The sequence below is a fragment of the Daldinia decipiens genome (genome assembly GCF_022478715.1).
Source record: "Daldinia decipiens strain CBS 113046 unplaced genomic scaffold F4813scaffold_9, whole genome shotgun sequence".
Taxonomy (NCBI): Eukaryota; Fungi; Ascomycota; class Sordariomycetes; order Xylariales; family Hypoxylaceae; genus Daldinia; species Daldinia decipiens.
In genome coordinates, this window is record NW_026054552.1 from 352150 (window position 1) to 363825 (window position 11676).

Consider the following 11676-nt stretch of genomic DNA (forward strand, 5'->3'; position numbering starts at 1 on the left):
CAATATATCCTGCATGCAGCCAATATCAGTATCTAGCTCAAAGGGGAAGAGGTGTTGAGACGTTTCTTACTACTTGAGGTGCTTTATTGAGAGGTACCCATGTATAGAAAGGTCTTACAAATATGATAAGAAGCAGAAAGACTCGAGAGTGCCAATCTTGACCATACAAAATGAATTATACACACTTATCCTGTTTCCTAACCTTGATTTAGATTCTAACTGCTACCATTTATCGTGTCAACTCAATGCTAGCAAAACCAATATACCCCTTAAGCTTCGAGTATAACTTATTGCGAACTTCTGTAGCTCCGGAGCCTTACTTTCATATATTATCAATATTCATTCATCTTTTAGCACACTTTGGTTCTTGGTATAATTGGTCACGCCCCACAACACATTCCAACCCGAACAGGTATGTGGTCACATAGGTACGGATTTTATGAACAGGTCTCTCAGCCTTAGATTAGCCACCCTAAACCTCATATATCCCACGCGAAATTCTAGGCTATTGGTCTATCATTTTATTGTATATTTCTGATTTTCGATTGTATGAATTTTCTGATTTAATGTCTACCTCGTCCTTAATTAGGTACTTAGAAGGTAGGTAGTTACCTCTCCTTTTGATCTGACTTCAAGGGAATGATATGGCAGCACTAACTCAATATGCATCTTCCTGCTTCACGCAATTTGTATGTAAATAAGAACTACCTAAGAACTTCCAATCCGGAACCCTTCATACGGCTGCAAGTAGTTAATACGCATGTTATTGGGTCCCATGTGGTTCAGTTGTTTTGGTTGATAGTGCGAGGTTATTTATAGCACCCCTTGAGCCTAAAAGAGTACTTCAGATAGGAAATCTGTTAAATGTGAAGCTATATTAATGAAGTAATCTAAGGTTAGGCAAAATAACTACCCTTGTAATCCAAGAGATCAGCAATCGCACATTGGACTAGACCCCCCGCGCCGAGGATATGAGGGCCAATTTTGCCGGCATATACTTTTGCGGAGAATGTTTGCCATGTTAAAAGGACTTCCCCAGGCGCAATGTAAGGAATATCCTTACCTAACTCTAAAAGACATAATGGCGCGATTTGGAAAATATCAAAGTCGGTAGGAATACAGCGAGAAAGGTGAACGATGATTACTACGATTCGCAAGGCCATCGGGGCCGGCTTGTCGGTGTTGGCGCTCAGCTCTACGACACTGTCTGAACGCTGTGAGAGATCCTGCTTGGAAAGCCTGATCTCAGACTACCTCAATGCCTTAGTAGCCCACGACCCATCGAGTTTGCCGACGACCCCGGACGTAAAATACGTAGAGAACGATCAAATATTACCGTTCGGCACTGGCGAGTGGCATATTGTGGAGTCACTGGGGAAGTACAGCCACACGTTCTCTGATCCCGAAGCGGGCCAGGTCGCGATCATCACTACCATTATAGAGAATGGTGTCGGTGCTATCTATCTTGTCCGCCTCAAGGTGGAAGAGGACGGAAAGATAAGTGAAATCGAATCACAAATCACACGTGATTCGGGCGGCGCGGAGCTCTATGAACAACGAGGTCAGCCGGAAGCCGTTTGGTTCGAAGCTGTACCGCCCGAGGAACGGATTCCCCGAGACGAGCTGATCTCACAAACCAACAAGTATTACACCGGCATGCAGGGAAACGACCCCAAGGGTGACTACAGCTTCTTCGACAAAGAATGTAATCGTCTGGAAGATGGTCTTCAAACGACAAACGTCAAGACCGGTGATCCTTATGGCCACTCTAACGACACGGCATTCGCTTCCCTAACTTGCGAGGAGCAATTCCAGACAGGATTTCTTGGTTTTGTCACAAGAATCCGGGAACGTCACTTTCCCGTAGTGGACGAGGAGCGCCAGGCCGTCTTTGCTATCACTACTCTGGATCATAATGCTACGGTGAAATCGTTGCCTAGCGTGAATGGCACATCCTCGCCAATCCCACGTTATTTCGAAACGCCTCGTTCGTTGCGAGCCATGGAGGGATTTCGCTTGCGTGGCGAGAAGCTTTATCGCATCGAAATGACACTAACCGAAGTTCCTTATAACATGCGAGCGGCATTTCCCGATGTTCCACCCGTAGATCTCAGCGGGCCCGGCACAAACTTTACCACGTATCCGATTCCGTGCGACCAGGTCTGCCTCGAGAATGTAGTGGGAGATGTACTCATGGCGATCCGGGTCCACGACCACACGCGCCTACCCTTAGCGAAGGGTGGACGATACTCAGAAAATGGCCAATTTGTAGCGTTCGGAGATGGTCTATGGGAGACACTAGAAGCAATTACTTGGACGGACGGGTATGGAGCAGTCTTATCCGACTCGGAAAGCGGGACGGCTGGCTACTGGGGATTCAGTACGGAGCATAGTATACCGGGAGTCCTTTCGCTACGTATCAAGGTCGAAAATGGCCAAATAACGGAGATCGAAGCGAACGTTGTGCGTGGAGAAGCTACCGATAGTCGTGGCGGAACAGTAACGCTTATGCGCCCGCCGCTTCCAGTGGAGTGGGAGGGTAATACTACAAGTATCCTCGATCCTGTGTTCCAAGAATATAGCACCAACGGTGAGATTCCGCCAGAATTGTTGAGTGCATATTTCGATGGCCTAGAAAAGCATTCAAGCGAGGGAGTGCCATTTGCAGAAGGGTGCACTAGGCGTGACAACTTTGGCCAGGGGGATCTGACTTGTGCTGATCAGCTAGATGGGAAGGGACCGGCTCCGAATGGCCTCTCTAATACCACGACGACAGTGCGTGATCGGCGAATCTTAGTTGCAGATAATAAGAGAGGAGTCGTGTTAGCCGTGGTTCTGGTGGATGAGCCTGCCAACGGTCCCGGTTCACTGTCGCCGGCAGGTCGTGTTCCGGGGACTTACATGATTCCGCAGTTGATCAAAGTTGAGGGCGGTTTGATTTCTCATATTGAAAGTGTAATCAAATGGGTTCCGTTCGGATACACGTCTGCATGGGTAGAGGCGAGTGAGAAAGTAGACAAATAGGTACCTAGGTAAGCAAGGGATACAGAGTTGTTATTTTGAGAAGATGTTTAGGAATGAAGACTTGGAAATTAAATTAAACATGGTCATAGGAAGGGAGTATGCACTTATCACATATGGTCATACTGTTATAAAACAATTATCAGATGTATGCACACTTATGCAAGTATCCCCCTTCAAGCCCCGCACCCCGCACCACTCACTGTTGCAGCGATGGGCTGATGGAGGGGCATCCTTGCAACTTTTTAGGCCGCGCCAGCCCTAATATCTTTTACTTTACATCCTCAGACCTGCGAGCCGGGTTGTGTTAGGTGGGATCACTAACAACACTACCCAGGCACATAAGTACCTAACATAGTCTGCTATCGTTGATCTATAGAGGTATTTCTATTCGGGTTCTAGAAAGACCTCTTTAATATAAGGAGACTTCAAGGTCTTAACGAAAACCCAGGATGCAGTCCGGAATATCTGGTATTATATCAACCCCTATTCTTGACTTAAAGATAACTTAGCTTACTTTCGCCAACTCCAGCTTCTCAGGAGCTCGTCACTCAGTTCAACAAGTTCTTGGGTGACCCGGCACAATTTGGACTTCTTGTGACTATCACCGGAGAGACCCTCACTGCGTCAACTACACTTCCGCGGTCCTCTCTATCGAGCAGTTTCGATGCCGACCTTCCGAAGCTGTCCTCTTACATAAAACCCGATGAGCCCCTCTTCATCATTCTACGCAGATATGACACCGCTCCGTACCTAATAGCTGTTACTTATGTGCCCGACACGGCCAAGGTGCGGCAGAAGATGCTGTTCGCGTCGACGCGGTTGACGCTGGTGCGTGAGCTGGGATCCGATCACTTTCGGGAAACAATATTCGCTACCATGGCCGAAGAGCTGAGCGTCGAGGGTTTCAAGAAGCACGACCGTCACAATCAACTTGAGGCACCCTTAACCGAAGAGGAGAAGACTTTGGGCGAGGTTAAAAGAGCTGAAGCCGAAGCCGGTGCCGGTACGGGTGTTCGTGAGATTCATCTCAGCAAGACCATGAACATGCCTGTCGCTACTGATGCGTTGGTTGCCCTAAGCGCTTTAGGCCGCGAGGAGGGAACCGGACTAGTAATGCTTGTGAGTTCGAGGAATATAATCGGGGAATATGCGCACTAACAGGAATCAAATAGAAAATCAACCCCGAGACCGAAGTCGTAGAGCTATTACAGGATTCTTCCTCACCTTCCACAATCCCTGAACTCGTGAAAAGCATTTCGGCAACCGAACCTCGCTTCACTTTCTTCCGATACAAAGCCACACCGCCGAGCGGAGGAGACGAGAAGAACGTCATACTCTTCTTCTACACGTGTCCCGCCTCGGCGGGAACTAAAGCTATCAAGTTCCGAATGATGTACCCGCTAATGAAGCGTGCCGTACTCGAGGTGGCCACAAAAGAGGCAGGGCTTCATATTGAGAAGAAATTCGAGCTTGAGGATCCGAGCGAGATCACCGAACAGTCCGTTACGTCCGAGTTATTCCCAGAGGCGGAGGTTAAAACAGCTTTCAGAAGACCCAAGCGACCCGGCAGGTGAAACGTCCCATACGGATTGTTTCTATCACATATATAGCATATTGGCGAGGATGAACTTGGAATTAGCGTGAACCCATAACCCATAGGAGATACGGAAGCAATGCGATTATATTTCGCTATATTTCATAATATGATATGATATATCACCGACGTGATGAAATCGAAAATGCCTAGCCCAAGGGTCCCCATCGCAGTAATACTACAATGCTATAGCTAGTACATAACCCGGCCTCTTAAAATCATACACCCTTTCCTATTCTTCATACCTCTGTCCCGACAACACACTCGGTCCACTCTTCTCCAACTTGTCCTTCAGGTATTCATACACCGTAAACGTTACAGCCTGGCCTGGCGCAACACGCATGATTCTCGGCGTGATGCCTTTGTAGAACGCATGAAACCCCTCTTGCCTATATCATACATACATACAATACCGTATTAGCACTGACACACGAGCAAATAGAAGGTAAAGCAGAAGCAGGAAACAAACTCACCTAAACATATCCCTCGCAATCAAACTGATCCTCTTAAACGCCGAAACCCCCTCCTCGGCCGGCGTCTTCTGCAACCTCGTCTTAATCGTATCGATCGGCGCGTTGCTTAACGGCCCCATCGCGCCGCTCACCAGGCCGATAAGCGTAGTCTGCCAGCTGGGCAGGGTCACCGCGCTCCCTCCCTTGTCGTCCTGCCACCGCAGCAGCACTTCCTTGAAGTACGTGTACGCGGTGAAATTGACGGCCTGGTTGCTGCCCTGCCGCAGCGCCGTCAGGCTCACGCCCCGGTACAGAGCGCCGAAGCCTTCCTCGCGCACTACCGTGTACAGCGCGTGTGCTGCGTTGCGGTACTTGGGTATGTCGAGGGGGTCTGCCATGCTGTGGTGCTGCGCCTGCAGCCGGATCTTGATGACTTCCATGGGCGTGACGACCGCCACGGCTTCCGTTACGCCTGCTGCGAGCCCCGCGACGAACGTCCCGCTCCCGGAGATCGCGCGCGTTTCGGCGTCGGCCAGCATTTGCTTGTAAGCCTCGAAGGACGTGAACCGGATCGCCATCTTAGGCACGATGCCGGTTAGAACTGCGCCCAAGCCCTTGTATAAGCCTAGCGGCGTTTCGCGCTTGACGATTTCGGCTCCTGTGCGGATGAACCCGCGTTTGGGGGCGCCGGGCTGGCGGGCTCGTCGTGAGAGCTGCATTCGTACTTTTATTGTGTCTGCGTGGAAGGACTGCTGTTAGAGAAGATGATGGGACGGTGGATATGGATATGGATATGGAGTACGAACCGAGAGGGTGGCACGCCAGAGCTTCCATCATACCTGCTCCTCCGCCAGCTGTTTCGATGCATGTTAGTATATAGTAAACTGGCTTTTCTGAGAGCAGGTATGGTCCAAGAACACACCGATCAAATTCGTCGCTGCCGTCGGTGGCGCCTTGCCATCTTTTCCTCCTACATTTGTCGCCATTATGTATTATTAGTATAGGGCTTGCGCCCAGGTTATACACTATCGTGCTTCCGTTCGTAGCTATGTTGTTGATATTGGGCGAAGCACTATGAAGAGTTCTAGGAGGGTAACCACATGCAATAGCCGTCACCGACGTGCTGTTAAGTAATACCGAGAAAAAGAAGGAGTCCTCTCAACAAAGAGATGTAGGCAGGTAGGTACTTAGTATATACCGAGTTTAGAAGAGGCACGTGAGAGAAGGGAGCTCGGTACGAGTATAGCAGCACAAAGCACAAAGCATCAAGTCTGACGAGTATGGGTATGTGCGTGTATAGGAGACTTATGACTCATGAGCAATAAGAGAAACAGACGACCAAACACACAAGAGGACCCCGAGCCAGGAACTCGAGCCGGGATATCTAAGTATCTATATAAAAAGCCAGGCCGGCCCAGGTACGAGGATTGCCGAGCTCCAGCAGTCGACATGCACCTGCGTGCCCGCCATACCGGAGAAGTCGAGCAAAGTGACTTAACTCGCCAGCACCAAAGATCCGCGGCTGGGACGCAGACGCGCCCATCATCTCGTGCTCTCCCCCTAGGTCTAGGCCTCGTACGTACTAGGAAAGGCAATTGGCTGTGGGGTCGAGGGGGCCAGATCGACGACGAGTGATGACAGCAGAAACTTTAACCTGGGCGCGCGCGCGCGCGTGTGTGTACACTATACTCCAAGATTTGCTCCCTTTCGTCTTGGTGTGGACGGGCTGCCGGATCAGCCCTCGTTCGGCAAACCGGAGATCTAGTCGCATGTTGTTATGCTAGCCATTGACGGCCGGCGGGAAGTGATCTAAGCCCCTTTAGAGTCTTTCAAGCATGAGGATTCCTATGCTTATTGGTTAGTTAGCTAATACTAAGTATCCCCGTATCTCATAATCTCGATTCCCTTATTCGCATTATCTGCTGCGATAGCTGGAATATTGACAAGTTCTGGCCTGTGATTCTTTAGCTGTGACGTCGAAAAAGGTGTGTTTACCGACTGAGAGCCGAGCTTGTGATTTTGCGGGGGGAGAAGGCCGGGGCATCAGACTCGACAGGGATCTTGAATTGGTACGTACCAACACCTTACGTTAGGTACATAGTTAGACCTTGTGGTTCATATCGGATACTACCGGGTAGAGATGTTCTTTGGGGTCACTTGTAGTCTAGTTCTTTGAGGCTCTAGTAAGAGCATGAGTTTATGAACGTGTTTAATACTTCACTTACCGAGGTTAGAAATGCAGCTGGAATGTTTCTTGGCCGAGCTTCTGAGACAGTCGAGAAATCAGAGCCATCCATCTAATATGGAATGCTTTTCAGCCGCGGGATGCAGAGGGCCATCATTTATAAGAAGCAGTTTAAGCCGGCCTCGCATGCAGCATATACGGGTTAGCAAAATGTGGGGAGATTCAAGGCGCATATCAAAACATTATTCTCATTCTCATACATCACAGTAGATAATTAATTTTCTTTGATATATTGGACAATGTAAAATAGACCGTACCCTATCCTAATTCTAAATAAAACCCACCCCTTCAGCAAGCGATATTACTGTGTTGCTAAGCCTTATCCAGTACGCCTTGGAATTTTATAAATATTGGACGCCGACCTTCCTTAATGCCGTCAAGTTTTCATTAATAAGCTGTCGCCTCCCAGCTTGGCTAGTTTTTCATCCCTTTGTAGCTGGTTTAACAGCTGTGGTATATGTAAACGCCTTCCGTGAAACAAGCCCGCTGTAAAATCAATCCATGAATAATGTTAGTTCGAATAGGGGTAAACCAGATAACCCAGCAATGCGCTCAAAAAGGTTAAGCAGGGGTGCCGAACTCTTCGACTTCTGACGGTTCGCCCTCGAAACTATATAACCGCACCTCTCCGTCCTCGCCTCCGCTCGCCATCCGGCTATCGCTGAGCCCGACGCAGGTTACTGGCCCGGCATGGCCGGTAAATGTTCGTTCGCACTTGCCGGTTCGAGAATCCCACACCTTGACTACATCGATAAAAACATTAGCAAATGCTTCAAAATCTTTGTCAAGTCTAGTTCAAACTCTTACCTGTAGCGTCATTGGCACTAGTAACGTATCGCAGAGAGTCAGCTGCGAGTCCCCAGATACCTTCAACATGACCAAAGAAGGTTCGGGGGCTTTTTCCTGTTGCTGTGTCCCAGAGCCTCATAGTTGCGTCAAGGGAGCCCGTAAGCATATAGCGTGGAGGTAGCGGTCGGTCAGGGTCGTTCTGGAAGATGGGTCCATACATTGCCCGTTCCTCATCCACATCCTGGGTGCTCGAAAACGAAGATGACGAACCGTTTGGAGGCGTGCCGCTACGGTTGCTAGCTACAGAGACGGCATCGCCATCACGGGCCGCCTCATCTTCAAATTCGTAATCGTCTGGAAGCGGAAGAACCTGTTGTACCTGTCCGACATGACCCTCGAATGTCTTGATACAGACTTTGGAGTCGAGATCCCAAAGCTTCACAGTGCAGTCGTCGGAGGCGGAGAGTAGCGTACGCGAAGCCGCGTCAATGCGAACGTGGTTTACCCAATCGCAGTGGCCGCGTAGAGTAAATGACTGTTGGGTTTTGAAATTGAATATTTTGATCGACCTGTCCATGGATCCCGAAGCTAAAAGACCGCCATCCATATGCACGGTTATGACACCGCCTTGGTGATTAAGGGTGTTGATGCAAACACCCGTTCGCCAGTTCCATATTTTGACCGTACCATCTAAACTCGCAGAAACAAGCATCCTATCATCGAATTGGAGGGCTCGAATTCCCATCGTATGACCGTGGAGAGTCCGAATGACCTCGCCCTTCTCGATATCCCAGAGCTTTATTTTCGAATCATAAGAGCCCGTAGCAAGCATGTTGTCGTCGAATTGCAGAGCAGTTATACCGTTCGTGTGCTGCCCCCCAAATGTTTTGATGGTACACCTCCCATACCGCCAGTTTGATCCAACGCGATATCTCTCTCGGTATAGATCTTTCCACGGCCGAAACTTCTGGGTACTTTCTGACGACTTGTTTTGGTTGCTGACACCGTTAACGCATTGACGTTTCGAGGAATCAGTCTCCTTATCCTCCAGGGAGGACGCGGCACGCTTGACGACCGTCATGATAGCAGAATCCTGACCATTCGTCAATAATGCTCGATGGTTGCTCATGTTTGCTTGATGCTGAATTTTCCATTCCTTTAGCCGCTTCTTCTCCAATCTCGGAAGACCCCATTGACACTTCTCACACTTGCGTCCGATGTGCTGCTCACACATACGGTGCCACACGACGTCGTCTCCAGATAGCTGGGTCCACCTTCTGCTAACCTGGGCAGCTTTGCAGAGAGAAGAACAATCAAGGTAACACAGAATCTTCAGAGATAGCTCCGTTGGTAGAGCAGACAGGAAGTCTATCTTTAATTGCTCGTGGACCTCACGGGACACTGTAGATAGTTGAGGAAAGCAACACTGAGTAATGATGCCTTGCAACATAAGCTCGCGGTGCTTTGAAGGTGCAGCGGAAAACAATGACCAAACATTCGTAATAGCCTGTCTATCGGCAGCAGGTAGCGTTTCGAGTTCCTATACATCAATATAAGTATCGGTGAAGAGCTATGTTATACCAGGTGGCGGGCAAGAACATACGCTCTGAATTAACCCCATCTTGGTCTCGTCAGCAGCCCTACGGCACTTGGAGTCTGGCCGGTGTCGGTAGCAATATTTACTGTTAGGGTCCTTCGTCGTAATAGCAGCCATAGACGGAAGATCGGGCTTTCCTATAGGTGCGTACAACCCGGGGATATGTTCCCGTAAAAAGGGAGTAACAGATTGACCCATGAGTTGTTGGGACATATTGGGTAGTCGGGAGGAGTCCTCTGCACCCTCGGGTCTTCGTCTGTCACAGTTGTCCCTTGATGGTTTGGATTGTTCGATCGGTACGGAGGACAAGGACTGTCTCTGCAGACGAGATCGGTTGATGGTGGATATGTTGTTCAAGTTCGTCGGTGTGATATCGTCTGGCAGGAAAATGGGGCCATCGTGTCTCGACATCGACTCGTGGCCGTTGGGTATCGGCATTGGCGGCAGGCTATCCATAATGATAGATGATGAAAGTTGAGGGAAATTGGATTGGTGGCCGGGTGCAAGGACAAAGCCCAGGTAAGATCTTATTCGAATTGCACCATCGAAGAGAGTATGGTGAGGGCTACGGTGAAACACGGTAAGATGGCGTGCTGGGTCGATGATAAACCGTACAAAGTGCGGTACAGATTTGCGCTCGTTTCCGTTCGGTTGTCGTAGACTGAGCGGGATCTCGCAGGCCCCCCCTCAAGTCTCAAATATCCCCAGGATCTAGCAATCCAACTATGTATGCCGCCGGTTGACGGGCTAGACGGCTCGGTATAATAATATGGTGTACCCTGCTTTTTTTTTTAGTTTCCCTCCCTTTTCTTTTCTTTCTTCTTTTTTTCTTAAGTATCGACGGCCTTGATGGCCAAAAAGCCGGGGAAGCAAAAAAAAAGAGGGACGGACTTGAACGGGGTCAATTGCACGTCAAGTAGAACAAGATGGCGAAATCGGCCAAAGCTGCATTTCCTTACTTTCCCTGCTTTCCAATTGTTTGGCGCTGGCTGGTCTTGACTGGTTGGCCCGGTTGGCTCATCGAAGCGGTCAAAAAAGTGGTGATCCTGTCCCCTAAGAGCCGACCAGCCGCCAGACCAGCGCCAAAGCAATTTGCATTTAGGGTCTTAGGGTCTTGCTTTGTTCACCTTTGTGGTGCTTTGGGGCCCGAATGGCGACATACTAGACCGATAACCTTCCGAAGTACCGGGCCCCACTACGGCTGTCGGGGCTTCGACAGCTCAGGGATAGCCTGGTGGGTCTGGGGTAGGTGCACCTTAAAGCACCTAGACACCTTAAAATAGACCCAGTCTGCCAGTCCGGTTGAGGCTTTAAAGCTGATGAGAAACTGGTAACACAGTGTCCGATATACTGTATTATACAGTACTATTAGGTAATCGATTCCTTCCACCAGTCTACCTTACCGGAACTCCGACAGCCGCCAGCCCCCTGTGGCTTGATCTCGCCATTTTCACGAAATCTTCCGTCGTTTGCGTAACAATAGGTATTATATCACCCGTAGGATTCAGCCACTGCCGTTCCGTAATGAAACATTCATCTAATTACATACATGCAGGTTACAGATATCATTTTCTAGATGTCTTAAAACTTACCTAAGCTTAGTACCTAAGATACTAATGTTGGCCTCAGGCTTACCCCTGAGCACGCAATCAGTCGATAGCGTTGTGTACTTCGTATTGTATCTTTAATTAACTAAATCTTAAGTACGAAGTAGTTAAGCTCTCTCAAGAACGTGCGTGCACTTGTTTCAATATTGCACGCCCCTATTACGAGCCCCTATTTCGACATATTGCACCGTCATAGCTCAATCACGCAAAATCACAACTTCTCAACTACTGATTTACTAACATTACAATTCATAAAGGCCAAGTACCTACCTAAGTTATTTCATCAAGTAAACGTATCGTGTAAGTGCCCGTATCGTTTCCCGAGTTCGTCCAGTACAAATCACCTCCTGTAAGGGAAGATACTCAAA

At 49.0% G+C, this 11676-nt stretch overlaps 4 protein-coding genes across 4 annotated transcripts; 2 read left to right on the forward strand and 2 right to left on the reverse strand.

Annotated features, from left to right (window-relative positions):
- Positions 1–1137: 1137 nt before the first annotated feature.
- F4813DRAFT_387578 (uncharacterized protein) lies at positions 1138–4598 on the forward strand (the record flags this gene model as incomplete). The annotated part of the gene is made up of 3 exons (XM_049246571.1): positions 1138–3004; positions 3554–4143; positions 4197–4598. 3 exons carry the CDS (start codon positions 1138–1140, stop codon positions 4596–4598), a joined length of 2859 nt encoding a protein of 952 aa, XP_049101429.1.
- Positions 4599–4765: 167 nt separating this feature from the next.
- F4813DRAFT_334380 (mitochondrial carrier) lies at positions 4766–6162 on the reverse strand. The gene is made up of 4 exons (XM_049241170.1): positions 5993–6162; positions 5877–5924; positions 5092–5806; positions 4766–5007 (listed from the first exon to the last, which is right to left on the reverse strand). The coding sequence occupies exons 1-4, from the start codon at positions 6054–6056 to the stop codon at positions 4851–4853; spliced, it is 984 nt and encodes a 327-aa protein (XP_049101430.1). The 5' UTR covers positions 6057–6162; the 3' UTR covers positions 4766–4850.
- A 1301-nt stretch (positions 6163–7463) lies between these two features.
- Positions 7464–10336, reverse strand: F4813DRAFT_334482 (WD40 repeat-like protein). Its single transcript, XM_049241172.1, has 3 exons — positions 9708–10336; positions 8123–9644; positions 7464–8058 (listed from the first exon to the last, which is right to left on the reverse strand). Exons 1-3 carry the CDS (start codon positions 10155–10157, stop codon positions 7877–7879), a joined length of 2154 nt encoding a protein of 717 aa, XP_049101431.1. The 5' UTR covers positions 10158–10336; the 3' UTR covers positions 7464–7876.
- Positions 10337–10403: 67 nt separating this feature from the next.
- Positions 10404–11430, forward strand: F4813DRAFT_334457 (uncharacterized protein). The gene is made up of 3 exons (XM_049241171.1): positions 10404–10946; positions 11041–11198; positions 11257–11430. Exons 1-3 carry the CDS (start codon positions 10628–10630, stop codon positions 11275–11277), a joined length of 498 nt encoding a protein of 165 aa, XP_049101432.1. The 5' UTR covers positions 10404–10627; the 3' UTR covers positions 11278–11430.
- The last annotated feature ends 246 nt before the right edge of the window (positions 11431–11676 follow it).